Genomic DNA, 17,309 nt, shown 5'->3' with positions numbered 1-17,309 from the left:
TCATCCATCTGGAAGCATACATTTATATCGTGCTTTCTGTTCTAGAGCCCCTTATTAAGCGCAGGCACAGTGCAACCAGCCACAATAGAATCTCTTTCCCTTGCCATGCTAGTGAGTCCTGCTCTGCTGGTGACCTTGACTTCTCACAGTGATGAGGATGCAGAGGGGAGAAAGAGCTCCAAATGCCATAAACTTTTAATTGAGTGAAGTCAGCATGTTGAACCAAAACAGAATTATACTTTAAGATGTAGGGCCAGCTCCTCAGCTGGTGTAAACTGGAAGTCTGCTTTTGAAATGCCCTGCTCCTCACGAAGTGTGCAACCTGAAGTAGGAATTAGGACAAAGGGGTCAAAATTGAGGAGACTTGAAAGCTGAACCCGAGAAAGGACTGCACTTCCTTGCCTAGAAAGGAGGGATGGGGTATTGTTAAAGGCTGGTAGACTACAGGGGAGGACATGCTGAAGGGAACTAGATTCTGCAAAGTTTGGCCCATAAACCTCTTGCTATTTGGAGAACAAATGAGGACTGAAGGTATTGACACAGGATTAATGCAGCAGAATTATTGCTCTGAACATTCCAAATTCTATGTGTCCCTTTCTTTTCCTACAGCATGATTTTATTTTTAATTCTGGACCCTACATCTGTCCCTCTGGCTACTCTCTCTGTTTGGCTCCATTAAGCTGCTTCAAATCAGCTCTGTTGAGGCTTCCAGGCTTCATACATCAAGTATCCTAGTCCCTGCTGCATGCCAGCAGGAGAATGAAGGCAGCTGTGGATGACTGAATCCAACAGACTGAAGCCCTGACAGCATGAACGTGGCATTCAGTTTTGTGCCCCTGGGGTGACTGCCTGGTTTTCTGGCCCCCTAAGGCTAGCTCTGAAATAATGGATGTGCTAGTAAAGAGACTGAAGGCCAAGGAGATGGATTCACACAGAGGTTTTTAAAATCTTTGTTGGATGGAGCTGGGCCATGAAGTTTGTTTAAAAAATATAAAAGCAATGCAGCTGCACATGTCCAGTACAAGTGCTCTTCAAGTACATACGGGGGGGGTGTGGGGGGACATTTTCAAAAATGCCAAAGGAGTTTAGGAGCCATGTCCTATTGAAAGACACTGACTCAATCTGAAAATCTCCCCATGTTTGATTTATGAAAAAGAGTATATGTGGTCATGTCATGAATGCTTTGCACTTGTATTTCTGTAAAGGACAGTTAGAAGGGAAACAGCTGGCTGTAAAATGCTAAGCAATGGATCTTAAATTGCCATTCTACTCTGAAAAGTGATTATATTAAAATGACACCACCTTACTCCACAGATCTGCTCCCTGTGTGTCTACAGAGTCATACTGCTAACTAGTGCCAAAAAGAAGTCTTTACTGCACTTTTATTCCTCTTTGCCCTGCAGAACCAGTGCCCCTAGCCTGGCCAGGGGGTTGGAGTCTAGTCTGTCCATCAATAGAATTGTTTAAGGTCCAATCAGTTACACCTGTGCTAACCCACGGAAGAAAGCGGGGTTGCACAGGTGTCACTAAGGGCCTGATTTCGCTTGTGCTGAGAGAAGAAAGGAACCTAGGCTTACTCTCAGCGCCTAGGGTGAGTTTGCAGAGCTGGCAATCAGGAAAAAAAATAATCTTTTTTATTTGTAAACTGAGCACTGAACCTGATATTGAATCACTGAGAGACAATGAACATGGATCGCATAAATCAATTATTGCAGAATCATTTTTCAGGGTAGACGCACCCTTTAATTTATTCTTACAAATCTTGTTTCCTGGATGCACATCAGCTTCCTTAAAGATTGTGTTTGTAGTTACTATGCGGAGTTTGTGCCTCACTACATTTCATTTGATTTACATGTGACTCACTCAAGGAGATCACACACTGGTCAGAATGTAGTGCCCTGCTTTGAACTCTGCTTGCAGGAGGCAAAACTCTACTGATCATACCTAACAGTATCCACCCCATCCAGCCAGTCACAAATCTGTCCCTCTCCTCCAGGATTACAATGAGGATAGGCTTATTCCTACTCCATCCAAGTGGTTAAGAGGCTTTCTTGGGTTTGTTCTGGAGACCTGAGCAACCCAATGGGATGGGGTTCATTTTAACCTGTGCAGTTTATGTAAGTCCCTCTTTTCATCATCGACCAATGGTATGTCCGTGTAAAACTGTCCCTCGTGCCTTGTCTTCAGACCCATGATGGAATACGGCTCAGTTAACTTGAGTGCTATTCAGTGTACATCGAGGAGATGCAAAGGTTAGCCCATGGAACCCTTTAGTATTTGGGACACTAATACTACTTTCTACATCTCTGCATCATCTTCAGTTCTACCTGCTAATGCTGCTTCAATTTCATGTTCTCTCAAACAAAAAGCAAAGGGATTCAGAGCAGTTAGCTCTAGGAGGGAAAGTAGGAGCCAAGGACTTATCTATTTGGAAGACTGAAACAATTGAGGTGTGTTGCTTTTGCCTGAGGACTCAGTGGCTCAGAGTATTAGGAAAGGGCCATGTAACCTTCTCCCTTGAGATCACTAGTTTGAATAGAGATCAGGCCCAAAGTTATTATCATTTAAAGACTGTCCATTGGCCGACATAAAATAATCCACATCGCAACCTTGACCATTGTAACTGGTGCCCAAGGTGGCAATCTCAGCTGAGAATAGTGAAGATTGAATGGCATTAACACTGAACTCCATTCTTATCCCTGGCGTTCATATCAACACTGATGCACATATGCAGGGCAGCACTTTATGGATAAACCAAGGACCCCAGTCTCCTGGGCTGTTGGGCTAGCACCTTTCACCAGCACAAGATGTACTTTAAAAATATTAAAAGGAAAGAATCATAGTTATATCTCATAATATTATGAGCCTGTTTTCAGACTGATTTCAATCGTGTTACTTCTAGCCACAAATGGATTTATGCCCTCCCATTCATTCATTGATTAGGCTCAATACTTGAACACCACCTCCTGTGACTTGACTGAAATATGCCATGGCAGTGAGGCAGGAATCATTATAGTACTGTGACTAATCAGGTAGGGATCTCTACTCTAAGGGAGCTCTGCCACATTGAAAGCTCAATAAATATACAGTGTGTTTTAGGAAAAGGCAGGGCCCTAGTAATCTGGTTACAATGATGTAACACTACTGAAGTCAAAGATGCATTTAGTCCATAGTTTATACTGGTTGGGGCAAGTTGAAAGCTGTGAGGGGCACCGGAATGGCGTTAACATCCTTATTCTCATTGTAGGCTCGGGGATCTGGAGGTGGCAGGAGAAGGAACGATGCTGCCTCCCAGGATGACCATGACAAACCTTACGTTTGTGACAGTAAGTAGCACCCAAACCACCAGCTCTGCTTCCGGCCTGGTCCAACCAGCTCAAATGCAACCAAGGCTTCATCTTCTCCTTTCCAGCAAAGAGTCCTGCTGTTCTCTGACTTGCATGTCTTTCACCCGCTGCTGCTGCTGCTGCTGCTGTTGGGGGTTTTTGCATGAAGGAAAGAAAGTGAAATCACCTCTCATGGTCTGTCAATCTCTCTCTCTCTCTCTGTGGCTTCTCTGCCTTAACACTCTCTCTCCCCACACCCCCTTGTAAGATTCACCCTCTATTTCTTTCTCTGTTTCAGATTGTTACAAACAAAAGCTTAACTCAAAAATCTCTGACAAAAGTACTTCACCATTGTGTATCTCTCATTTATTTTTGTGGCGATTTCCTTTCTTTCAATCCCTTTTTAAATCTCAGTGGGCTAAATCTCAAAGTCCTAACTCTCTCAGCCCTTCCTCAGACAGAGCTCTTAGGGACATCAGTGGGAGCTGTGCCTCGGTAAGCACTGCTTAAAACCTGACTGCCCAGTTCTGTCACCAAAGGAAGGTGTGATTGTAGCCTGGGTAGGCATACTCATGTGGGCGTTAATCTAGTTAGCTCAAGTACCAACAGTAGTGTCTGTGTGGTAGCACAGGCTTCAGTGTGGGCTAGCTGCCCCAGTGCCTCCTGCCAGGGACCCTGGGTATGCAGCTCAGGCGGCTAGCCAGTGCTGAAGTCCATGCTTCCATATTGTCACTACTATTGTTACCTTAGCTAGCTAGATGAAAGCTAGCATGGATGAGCCTAACCACACTACTGTCATACCTTAATTTGCTGTGTAAATGTACCCTGACTCACTGTGAGTAGTAGCTGACTCTGTGATGGGTTCCAGTGGGACTGCAGGTGAAGTAAGGCATTACTCAAAACAAGCAAGGGTGTCAGCCTGTGAGGAAGAACTCCAGAATTTGGCATACTATGAATTCTTTTTACAGTTAGGATCTGTCCATTGGCATTTTTTCTTCTTCTTTTCAACACTTTCTCGCTTCAATACATCCGATTCAGTGAGTGACATGCTGGGCCAAATCTCTGTCTTTCTGAGAAGCTCCCATTTCAATACCTAGCATAGACTGGGTGTTCATTGGGAACTTGTGCTGTCAGATACCACTTAGCATAGCAAGTGGTAACTAACCAAAGCTAACAGAGTGTTGTTGTGTGTTGAGTCGGTTCCAGGATACTAGAGAGACAAGGTGTGTGAGGTAATATTTTTTATTGGAGAAGTTGGTCCGATAACAGATCTTACCTCACCCATCTTGTTTCACTGAAAGCTAATAGTGTCAGGAGGAGAGGTGACCATCTTCATTTCACAGCTCCAAAATGTTTTGGTGGGTTTGGGATGAGTTGGTACGCCCACTCCTTTCTGCCCCCAACCTCCCAACTCTTCCAGCCCCAAAAGACCAGTAATCACAATTGCTATCTATGAATCTGTAGTTTTTAAAAAATGAAGAAATCTGGAACATACATGAAAGGTTTATTCCCCACAGTCCAGCCATGCTCTTTCATGGTGAGGTTGGGTGACCCTTGTATGGCGTTGTGACTGGCATTCCAAATGTCTTGCTTTGGCAATGCAAATACTATGGGGACTCTAGGGATGGAGTTCCTTACTGGTGCAATTGATTTGGGAGGGAGAAAGTAAAGCCTTGAATGGGCAGAATGGTCTCTAATATGTCTGCACATGAGTATAACCTCATCATAGGAGGAGGAGCTCTTTAGGTTGAAAGGATGGGGGGCACCTCTGCAGGTTTATATTTAAGGATCTGTTTTGACATTGGAGGGTTGAAATTTCCCCTTTTAAGGATTGTCCAGAAGTTCAACACGTATTTTCTGTTGAAAATCCTGAGCCTTTCAGTGAGAGTGGATGTGTGTGTGGGATTGTCTATATCTCCTTTCTTGGAAATGCCCCCACATGCAAGGGCACTTCTGTGGATTATAGGCATTTTGAAGACATTGTGACTCTTTTCTGGTCACTCCCATTTCCCTAGTGAGAGTATAAATGATTTAGCTCAGCTGTGGGTTCACCCAGGCACCTTAGTGACATGCAAAGAGGTGATTCACAGATAGTATGTGACACATCAAAGATATCAACACAGGCAACAGAAATCTTAGCTGAAGCCAAGTTATGGTGCATGTTGTACCGATGTAGTTTTGCCCATTGCTAATTCCTGGTTTACATTTTAGAGTATAAATTTACTTTTTGTTTTGAAAAATAAATCTTTCCCACTCACTTTGGCTGAAATCTTTCGTTTTTAATAAACTTATGATCAGAAGTGGGGACCAACGAAGATGGCCAAGAGAAGGTTGTTATAGGTAACAGAACTCTTTTACATTACTATGGGGGAACGGAAAGAGGGTTGCTCCAGCTATAGTGCCATCTTCTCCCTCCCTTTTAATATTCATTAGAACTTATATAAATAATTTGTAGTGAATAATTTATTTGACACATTTAGACCCCTTTTCTGTTAATGAATTGTCAGCAAACAGTTTAAGATTTTTTAAAATTTATTTCTTCTTCAAAATTATTTGCCAAATATTTTCTACAATTATATCTTGATCTATAGATTGTTTGGGGAACGTTAATTCCCAATATTCAATGTATAAATTCACAGCTAGATTGGTTAGTTTTAGATGGGAGCATGCAGGTTACAGAGTATCGTTTCTGTTCCCTGTCTCATTACTCTTAGAATCACGTTACTGGTGTGAATGATTGCCTTCATGAGTCCAGAATTTGCTTTTCCTGTATATTCTCTAATTTTCACTCCAAATATTCTGTTTCCACAAACATGCCTGCCAGTAAATTTGGTTGCTTGAATGTTTGTGGAAAATGAACAAACACAAAAGGAGCACAGACAGAACTGATTTGAAGTATTTATTTATTTATTTAAAGGATATAGTCACAGAAAATTCTTTGAGGAATTTGACCAGCTCTGCTTTCCCATTTATAAAACTATACTTAGGAAACAGAATCTACTTCAACAGTTGTCAGTACTCGCATAAAGGTCTGTGAGAAGCTACCTGTCCATGTGTCAGCAGCATGGCTGTGAAGGAGCTAACCCCTGAGCCCTTGTTAGCTTCTTTGCCTCTGACTTATTGCTGGCAGACCTCCTTCCACTGGAAGATGGCAATGCTACTCCAGAGAAGGAACTGAGCCCTGACCAAGTGGGGACAGGTAATTGGTTATGTGCCACTTGAGCGGATTTTGCCCAGTTGGCTGGTCCAGAAATTAGAGCTGCTTGAAAAATGGAACTTTTGTCCCTTAGGAAAATTTTGGTTTTGTCTCAAATCGAGATGAAAAGTCAAAAATGTGGAATTTTTTGTGAAATGAAAATCTTATTTCAATCTTATTGAAATATTTCATTTGACTTGTTATACAACATACTATAATGGTTGAAACATTTTGACTTTTTATATTACATTCTAATGTAACATAAAAGTTGAAACAATGTTTTGATAATTTCTCATAAAAAATAACAACAACATTGATATGTTCCTGGGAAAAGTTTCCATTTTGTTGTATCAGCATTGTCTGATGGAGAACTGGTCAATCTGAACATTTTCGACCAGCTCTACCAGATACCCTTGAAAAGAGGGACCGAGAGGAGACCATGTGGGAGGGCTGTAGGCAGGAATGTGTACTGCCACTTACAAACACAGCCTGAATACATAACTAGGAGATATAGGGCCATACATCCAGGCTAAGTAGGTGCCAGGGTACCAAACCATGCTAGAAAGCAAACCCAACATAGCCCGGGGAAGACTGGGGAGCTCCTACTACAGCAGCTTCAGATGAACAACAGGGTACAAGTTTCAAATGAAGGGCAGAGTGAATGAATGAATGTATAAATGACAGTAAAGGACAATTGATGACATATGGTCATAAATGTTGCCCCGTGGGATCCACCAGCCAGAGAAGTCTCACCACAGCTGTGTTCTTATCCATGATTTGGTTGTCTTTGAAAATCAAACATCTTCACTCTGGTAAAACTTCATCAACATTATATGAAGTTTCATAGCTTGGGTTCTGGAACAAAAAACTGTGATCAACTCTAGCTTCTGAACTAGACTAGCTGACGTTCTTCCATCTGTCTGAAGTGGTCCACCTGTGCTAAGTCATCGAGACGCTACTTAGGGTAGGTCTACACTGCAGCTGAGAGCATGCTTTCCAGCATGGGTAGACAGACTCATGTTAGCTCTGCTTGAGCTATCTCACAAAAAATAGCACTGTAGCTCGGGGCTGCCCGGGCATGGCATGGGCTACCCCAGGGTGTGTGGGCAGGTTTGTTCTCAGATGGCTAGCCCAAGGTGCTATCTGTGCTGGCCCCAGCTACGCGGCTATTTTTAGTGTACCAGCTCAAGCACTGTTAGCACATGTCTATCTGTCCGTGCTGGCAAGCACGCTTCCAGCAGCAATGTAGACATACCCTTCTTCTTCTTCCTCCTTCTGTTCCTTCCCCCACCTCACTGTAACTAATCTGCAAATATACTTACTTGCATCTTCTTTTAAATTCCAGTGTTCTTTCCTTCTACTCTATCATCACATGTGGGGTTTCCCTTTTCTGCTTCTATAAAAGGAGTTGTTGCATGTAACTTTGTCAAGCATTTCCCTCTCTATTCTGTCTCACTGTTTCTTCTCATCTCTGTGTAACTTTTCTTCTCTTTATAGTGCACTTTGATTAAGACAGCTTACTTTATATAGCATCCTTTGTACATAGACTCTTTGAGGCTGGGATCCCAAGTGGGCCTTTTAGTCCATCCCCTTCACAATGGTAGAACTGGTTTAATTCTTCCTATCATCCCTGATGGACCAGTGACTAATCCAGCCTTGAGTATCCCTAGTGATGATGATTCTTGTCTAGAAGCTTGTTCTGTTGCCCCAACTGTCCTTTTGGTTATCAAGTTTCTCCAATTATTTAACCTGAATTTTCTCTGCTGTAGACTTACACCCATCACTCTGTATTCTCTTCTTGGTGCCTAATGAGAATAATTGTTTGTTGGCTTGTTTATACTCTCCTTTTCTGTATCTGAAGACACTTATCATGTCTCTCCTCCAGTTCTCTTATCAAGCTTGTTGCTGTCCTCCGAACTGTCTCCAATTTGTCTATTTTTTTACAGTGTGGTGGCCAAAACTAAACATACCTCACATCAGAAGGCTGAACTAGTGCAGAAGATAGGTATTAGGTTCAGTAACTATTTTTTTTTGTTTTACCCATAATGCTCCTCATATAGCATATTCCTTTTGTGCACATGTTATGAAAGCTAGAGAGGCAATAGACCTATTGAGTTAGTTAGTTCATTCTTTTGCCAGTGCAGGGTTGTATTCTCCAGGGCTATTTTCACTCATGATTTAAAGATCTCAAGCAAAGGGACTTTCTCCACTGCCACATTCAAACAGTCTTTATATTTAGTATACCTGTTCCGTCTCCATGCTACCTCAGCTAGTTATCCTCCGGCTTCAATTTCTTCATTTTATTAATCTGTCTTACTTGAAACATGTTACATTTATCTTTGTTGGATCTCATAGTTATTAATCAAATGATTGATTTCAACTCATTTCTCCAATCTATCAGGCTCATGCAGGGCATTTTTTGTTATTTTCCCAAGTGTCTGTGATCTTTCCCAACAATCTGTCCTCTGCACATGTCATTCTTGTATTCTCCACTCCATCTGCCAAATCAGTAATAAAAATATAGACTAGTACTGAACCCAAAATGGACTCTTGCAAGTGCCTAGGGCCAGTTTTTCAAAAGTATTTTGGTGCTTAACAATGCAGATAGGCACCTAGAGGGATTTTCCCCAAAGTATCTGAGCACTTCACAACCTTTAATATGTATTCGCAAAAATTGGTTAGTCTCTAAGGTGCCACAAGTACTCCTTAACCTTTAATATGTTTATTCTCACAATGCCCCTACGAAGTAGAGAAGTGCTGTTATCCTCATTTTACAGTTGGGGATCTATGGCACAGTGAGTAAGTGCCCAGGGTCACACAGTCAGTCTGGGGAAGATCCAGGAAGTAAACCCAGTCTCTCAAGTTCTTGGCTAATGCCTCAATCACTGGATCATCCTGACTTCAATTTACTTTTGAAAATCCCACTAGGTGCATCCTTTGGTACCTAAATACCAGTGTAAATGTGGCCCCGGTGAATATTTTGCACTTGGCCCTGAACAATTAATATTCTAAATTTGATTTTTGTTTTTTAAAAAAGCAGCCTCTACATTGTAGGTTGACCTCATCAATATTCTTCTAATTTTCTTGTGTGTCATGTGGCATGGTATCAAAGGCCTCATTAATGTCAGAATACACCTTGTCATCTGCATTCCCTTTGTACACTCACCCTATCCTGTTAGGCTGGGATTTTCAAGCAGCCTAAGGGAGTTAAGGCACCCAACTTCCACTGAATTTCAATGGGAGCTGAGCACCCAACTAGCCCAGCATAGCATATTACATAACTGTGGCATAACTTGTTTTTTGCACACCTTTGTTGCTCTCTGTTTATCACCATATTTTCCGGTATGTGCTTACAAAGTAACTGCTTTATTCATTGTTCTAACAACTTACCAAGAATTGAAATTAAATTTGCTCCTCTACACTCCCCTGTAGTCTTTCCTCACATCTTTGAAATTGGCATGATCCTTCCATCTTCACTTGCGCAAACTTCCTATTGATTTCAGTGGCAGGTTTTCTGGAGCAAGGCCTGCAAGATCAGGTGTTATGTTTGCTTTTTGCCTGGACTCTGAGACCTTACCTGCCTTTTTTGTTCTCAAAAACATTAACAATGGCTTTGATAGTACTTCCACTGGCCCATTGAACTCTCTAGGATAAATATCACTGCATCCAGTTAATTTGAATATATTCTGATTATAGCCTTGTGACATGCTCCCTCAGAAGTCTGCTTTGTGTCACACTTCCCTTGATAACTATTAGAAGCTTAAGTGCTAAACCACGGGATGACATTACCCTGCTTAGTGAAGACTGAAGAAAAGTAGCTATTAGGCACTAAGAACTAGAATAAAATAGAAGGGAAGTTAGAAGTGGATGGGGTTACCCAGTGTTGCTATTAAGGATGGGTGAATAGGATGACATTGGGATTCAGAGGGCCTATTCTTTCTATGATATTTAGCTGTCCAAAGCCAAATGTCAGCCTTTTAGTCCATCCCTCACAACACTCAGAGGCTTCCTGTCCCTGCAGAAGGTCCTAGACCTCTAATTATCTGTGGTTTCCATGTAGGATGATGGCAGTCCTGTGCCCTGTGAAACTGTTTGGGAGCCAATGTTAAACGAATTTGATGGTCTCAGTCCGCTTTCTAGATAAGCGTCCATATAAAAACCTTCATTACTCCTGCTACACTTATTGCTTATTGATTCCATTTTTGGCAGTCTCAGCAGAGAAGCCTAGGATTAAATAGATATGGAGATTACACGTCTCTGACCTGTAGAGGTGGGCCCCACTTAGATCAGGGTTGAGGCACACGGGTGGCGCAATACAGGACTCTGTTGCTTTTTCTACCTGTGTTGCAGTTGCTCTGGAGATTAACAGAGGCCATCAGTTTTCAGGGTTTCCAATCCATAGCTTTCACCAGCAATTAGTTTAACCACATATAGTCACATTTAAAAAAAAAAGACATTTAAACGTTTTGTTTCTGTCTTTAATATGCACGTAGCCTGAAATTAGCACAGTAGGTAGGTACCAGGGCACATCCAGTTGGTCAGCCCAAACAGAACCACTCATTGTTTGGAAATCCAGTGGGAAATGTATTACCATTTTGTCATTGTGATTAACTAGACTTGCAACATGACACCCTTGATCAGCAAGAACCAAACCTACTGCTTTTCCACCGACGAAGTTCAAAATACAACCTGTAAAATGTTAGACATCTCCAACTTCCAGAGTCTGATTATGACGGTTTTAATAATGGAAACTATATTCCAGAGCCAGTGCAAAACCGGGTTGGATTTTTTTGTGTGGAGAATAGGAGATGGGGATTACTTCACAAAATGGCTCCCTGGCAGTGATTAATTTAGGCTTTAGCATTTGACATTCCCTCCAGTTGAGAAGAAAGAACAGCCATTTGAAAGCAGGCAAAACAGAAGCAAAAAGAAGACCAATGTATGGGAGAAGGTGTGGTGAGAATGCAGCACTCACACCTCCCCCAATTTCCTGTTTCCACTGACACATGGATGATTTTCTTCTGTCTCGTACTAGTGACAGATTGTATGTGTGTGTAGTGCTGGCTAGAACATAGCTCACCTCCTGCCAAGGACCACATGTGTAACAGTCTCAGAATGAGAGCAGTGCAGCCAATAAATAGCTAGTGACAAAGCCTTTTGAGCCATAGACCTCAAAGCACTTTTTAAAACAAGAAGTATCATTATCCCCATTTTACATAAAGGAAAACTGAGACACAGCTGAAGTGACTTGTCCAAGGTCACAATACTCTTCAATGACGGAGTTGGGAATAGAACCTGGTTTTGTGAGGCTCCCTGTGTATGTAACCAAACTGTCTCTAAGAAGGGCTTGTTTTCCCATAAAATAATTGGGTAAAATGTTAATTTCAGATTCAAAATTTGGAAGCAAATTAAGAAAAATCACAGAAGAGCATCTATTGGAGAATGAGGCTTAGTAAGAGTTTGATCTGCACTGTTTCATTATGTGGCTTGCTCACCCAGTTTGTCCACAACATAGCACTCTATGGTTTGTAGCTGGCTGAATGTAAAACATATCATTTAAGTGCAGGATGGACCAAAAGGCATATCTGGCCAAATCCTTCAAAACCTGGTTTGGTTGCCTGATTAAAGTCCAAGCCAAAAAGGGAGGACTTGCCTCAGTGCTAGAAAACAGGAGAAAATCTGTCAATTGCTAGACTGATGTGTCCATCCTGGAGGAAAGTGAAAAAAAAAATACAAGGCTGTTTAATGGAGTGCAGAGCTACATGGTGACGTTTGTAAAGTGCACATTCTTCATTTAAGGGGGAGGTGCATGGTAGCAGAGCATAACATCCAATGGATAGTTTTATCTGGGTTATAAGATCGTGTTCTGATCTCAGCCTTGGCAATTAAGAGAATGAGAGAGATGTGTTCTGAGCACAGGACTGGGAATCAAGAACTCATGGGTTCTAATCCAGGTTCTGACAAAGGATCACTGTGTGACTTTGGCAAGTCACTGAACCCCTCTGTGATTCTGTTTCCTCATCTGTATAATGAGGATAACACCACACAGGAGCATGGGCAGGATTAATTAGTTCATGTCTGAAAATCCCTTTGAATAATGTTTTCCATATATAAGTGATGGTGTCGATAAAAGAGTAATTATTAACAATACCTATCTCTGAACACAGTGATATGTGAGGTTAATAAAATATATTCTATCTGGAAAATAAGAGATTAGGCAGAATTTAGAACATAAGAGTGGCCATACTAGGTCAGACCAATGGTCCCTCTAGCCCAGTATTCAGTCTTCCAACTGTGGTCAATACCAGGTGCTTCAGAGGGAATGAACAGAACAGGTAATCATCAAGTGATCCATCGCCTATTACCAGTCTGGGGAGATTCCAATATGACATCCAAGTTCTGAGTTAGTTGTTATTCCAGCATACTCCTAGGGAAGGTGGTGATTGTTTTGCCTGGATAAGAACACAGGACACCCTTCTCTCCTACAAAAAATAAACTTGCACAGAGACTAGGAAATCCTAAGAGTTTCAAGAGGTGGAGTTGACAGTGTATGAGTGTGAGGAGTGGAAAGGTTTGGCCATCAAGAAGAAGCTGTGGGTTCAGCCTCAAACACCTGCAGATCCTCTGAGATCCTCCAACCCCTCAAGGTATCCACTGGACCATGTACAGTGGGCCCCCTCCCACTCTGGCTTAAATGTTCACTGGCCTCCTTCATTGCCAGGAATGCCCCTGCCTGCTGATATCCTTGGAAACCCCCCTGTCTCTATCATAAGGATTGCTACAGAAAAGAGGGGCCAGTTGCAGAATTTACGTACAGCCTTAGGCTGTGTTCAACAAATAACTGACAAAAACACGTAAGTTAAAATATTGTAGTGAAGTCTGTGAATAGTATCTGTAGCTCACAAGACTAGTGTAAATATTTTTTAAAATTTCCTTTTCATTCACATGAGCATAAATGGGATAGTGCAGGATACATCAATTTAACAATCAAGTAATCTACTATGAACATCTCTCCATCTGTCTTTTCCAAGGTATGTAATAAGAGTCGTATAAATCAGAGGACTTTATCTTTTAAAATCATACTTCTTTGTACTATAAGCCATATAACAATAAGTGTTTTCTATTTGTCTTGTTTGTGTAAAATGTTAAGGGTTGTGAATTCTTGCTGTTTGCCTGCCTGATAATTTTTGTATCACCAGTGTGTCCCATGTTCTGTGGGATGAAGGAAGATCTGGGTGGGATCTGATTTCCTCTTCTGAAATGCAATCAAAGAGTATCTGGCAGATACTGAAAGATGGGAGATCAAAATTGCATTTCTAAAAGGACCTAAAAGACATTTCTTAAAGGACCTATACCTAAAAACAGTCTTGTTTATTAACTCCCCCCACCCCTGATAGGAAATTCAAAGTTAAAGTTACACTTAAAAGCAGCCCGGTGAGTTTAAAGTTTGAATATATACATTTAAGGCATCCAAACAATCTTAACTCTACCCCTATATATCTGCTTCTTCATTGTAAGTGTTATTTTTGTATTAAAGGTGTTTTTTAAAGGGTTTTAAGAAGCCTATGGCTGTAGGCATTTTAATTTGGAAAAAGTCTGTACTGATACAATAAGTGTATAATTGCCATCTTTCCTTCATTTTTTTCATAAGGGCTATAGGAAGCCTGTGGTCCATTGCTGTGAAAAACTTAAATTTGGAGGATACTCTCTTGTATTTCTGTCTGACTCTTATAGTGCACCAGTGGCCATGGGATCTGGGCAATGAAAGAAGAGGTACACAGACTCAAAACAAAAGTGGACTTTTACTCAGACCTTCCTAGAGTTTGGTTGTTTGTACTTAGATTTCCCCCATCTCCCCATCTCGACTTCTGTTGCTGTGATTAGGCGTTTATACAAATATAGGCTGCAAGTGATGTATTAAAACTGTGATATGAACATGCTTGGGGATGGCTTTGATATTTTTCTTTTTTTAAAAAAATAATTGTAACAAATTTTCCTAGTGATCAGGTTACATTTTGGAGTCTATTGCTCCAAGGAAAAGGGATAGAGACTTACTTTTTTAAAATAAAAGCTTTGGTCTCCCATCAGTCACATGGCACTCCATCAAAAGCCCACCAGGGTTGATGGGCTATTCTGATATTCTAGTTGGATAGTGAATAAGTTCTTAAACATGCCTTCCACCCCTCCAAGAATTGATCTTGTGGACTAGGTCTCGCTAAGATATTTTGATCACACTTAATTTGAAGTTTCTAGAACAAACCATTTTTGAGATGGACAAAAAAGAAAAAAGACTTCAAAACACACCACCTATTTTTCTGATTCCCATGTCTTAGAAACAGCTTGTATAATTCCCCACAAATTTAACCAAAACAGAAGACACCTGCAAAATTTGAAGAGGAAAGGATCTTTTTTTTTTTTCATTTGAGGACCAAGCGGTTAAAATTGAGTTTACAATGGTAAGTGAGTCTCTGCCTTAACATAATATTTAACAATACCAGCAAGGAATATACACAGTACTCTTTCATGTGTGCACCAAGCAGCTATAATATAGTAGTGTCTTTTGGAAATTACCAACCAGGGCTGGATTGGACCTGGTGACCTAGAGGTGAGAGAGACCATATCACTTTATCAGTCCCCTGACCCAGCCAGTCTCCTGGGAATTTCAGTGTTAACATTTTATCCTTCTTTCACACCCTTATGCCTTAGATCTACTGTGTTTTATTCATTTGGTGCCTGATAATCCTTTCAGTTCCATGGGCACAATTACCACTGAAATTAATGAGACTTGCACCTATGTTAATGGACTCTGACCCAAGTTAATGGCCTCTCTTTAGTGTAAAACTAATCATCATTTTACTGCCTCCTATTAAAAACCAAAAATTCTGGTCTCTTGGATAATAGGCCCTCACACTTGATCCCCTTGTTGGAACTCTCAGCAAAGAGGGCAAGGGCTGGATGTGTCATACAGACTGAATTCCCCGCTTACTTTGGGAGATGGTCTCTCCTGAAGCATGTTTTCTGGCTAGCATGGAGGAAGCTTGCACTGCTGCTGCCTAAGTTGTGTGTTTCCTGCTCATATCAAGGCATTTCTTTAACTTTTTTATTTTTTTTAATATATTGTTTTTGTGTAAATAAAGGAAATAACATAAATGTTATACATGTGTTATTTAACCATAGTGGATGGAGAAAAATAGGACAAGAATGGTTATCATTATGAATCAATTATTCTTATTGATATCATGCCATAGATAAGCATGCTTTACAAACACCTAAGACCAGGTATGTTCTCTGAGGGAGTTTACAAATTAGTTAGAACAAGTTGAGATTAAAATGTTACTTCACCAATATACAGTCTGCAATTTCACATAATCTCCTCCTGAATGTGGATCATCCTTCTGCTTTTTGTGAGAAGTAGCAGAAAAGTTTTTAATAGTGCAATCCTGATTACCGGAGTATAAATGAACAAGTGCTTTTTGAGCTTTTTTGCTGAGCATTAGAACATTGTTGGACTCCTGCATGTGGGGAAGGTGAATGTGCAGGGTCTATCAGGAGGCATCGGACCCCTGACATTCCCTGCTCAATGAAAATCCACTCAGATCATGTTACTAACAAGATAGCCCTCCAGAGCCTAGAAGGGCCAGGAGGATATACTGACCAATCAATAGCCAACAGGCCAGTTAAGAAGGCTTGCCTGTTTCTTCTCTGGGCAGTGCAGAGTGAGACTGGAATAGAGGAGCTGCAAGCTCCTTGTGATAGCTGAGGGCCAGACCAGGGCTTTGCCCTCAAGCACTGCAGATAGGCATTTGCCTTGGAGTTTTGTTTGTTTATTTAAAGGTGCAGACTGCCAAAGTTTGAGTTCGTTATTTTTAGTGTGCTGTGTATAGAATGATGACAAGCTTGTGACCACGACTGGTGGACTGTACAGGGAGTGCCTGCATTACCACGCTTGGCGTTGCTTTCCACCACCTGCCACAGTGAAATAAAGTTGTCTAGAAATTGCACTGTGTATTACAGACACACAAATCACATGGTTAAGAGGCATTTTCAGAATCGGAGCATCAGAGCACCTTAGAGGGAGCATTGATCCTAAGAACTGTATGGAGAGCCATGAGTTGCTGGGTTCTGTTCCCAGTGCTGACACCAACTGCCTCTCTGGCTTAAGCTTGTTACTTAGGGCTCAGTCCTGCAAACAGTACTGTGCAAGGTGTGCGATGAGTGGACTACTCAGTAGTAAGTACTGGGTCTGGTAGTAAGACTTTGCAGAATCTGTCCCGTAACTTCTGTGCCTCAGTTATCCTATCTGTAAAACTGTAGTAATGAGACTTAGCTCACAAAATGGCTTTGAAAGAGAATTAGTTGATGTTTGATAAAGTGCTTTGAAGATGAAAAGTGCTAAGGGTTGGGTTGTCATTTTCACAGGCAATAACCCAAATAAAAATAAATTCCTATTAAAAACTTTAATATATAGCTATCCTGAACCTTGTGATAAAGCTTGACCCATTGTAGAGTGTCATGCGAGCATAAGTACTTTCATGAATCTCAATGGCTTGAGTCTGTTATTAAGGCCTGTTGACTTGGTGACTAAATAAGTACATGCAAAGTTTAATGGTGGATTCTCCATCATACAACAGATATTATGTAAATTAAGTTGTCATGGGATAAGAGGGAAGATCCTTTCATGGGTTGAGAACTGGTTAAAAGACAGAGAACAAAGGATAGGAATAAATGGTAAATTTTCAGAATGGAGAGGGGTAACTAGTGGTGTTCCCCAAGGGTCAGTCCTAGGA

General features: G+C 41.2%; 1 protein-coding gene across 6 annotated transcripts in view; it reads left to right on the top strand.

Annotated features, from left to right (window-relative positions):
* DPF3 (double PHD fingers 3) overlaps window positions 1-17,309 on the top strand; it is a 210,887-nt gene that overhangs the window by 133,517 nt on the left and 60,061 nt on the right. For all 6 annotated transcript variants that reach the window (XM_084629919.1, XM_084629915.1, XM_084629918.1 and 3 more), the window contains one exon: window positions 3,248-3,326. In XM_084629919.1, the coding sequence (XP_084486045.1) occupies window positions 3,248-3,326 (79 nt within the window). The remainder of the gene's footprint in view (window positions 1-3,247; window positions 3,327-17,309) is intronic.

The sequence above is a fragment of the Lepidochelys olivacea genome, assembly GCF_965140295.1.
Source record: "Lepidochelys olivacea isolate rLepOli2 genome assembly, chromosome: 6".
NCBI lineage: Eukaryota > Metazoa > Chordata > Testudines > Cheloniidae > Lepidochelys > Lepidochelys olivacea.
This window is presented reverse-complemented; position numbering and strand designations above follow the sequence as displayed.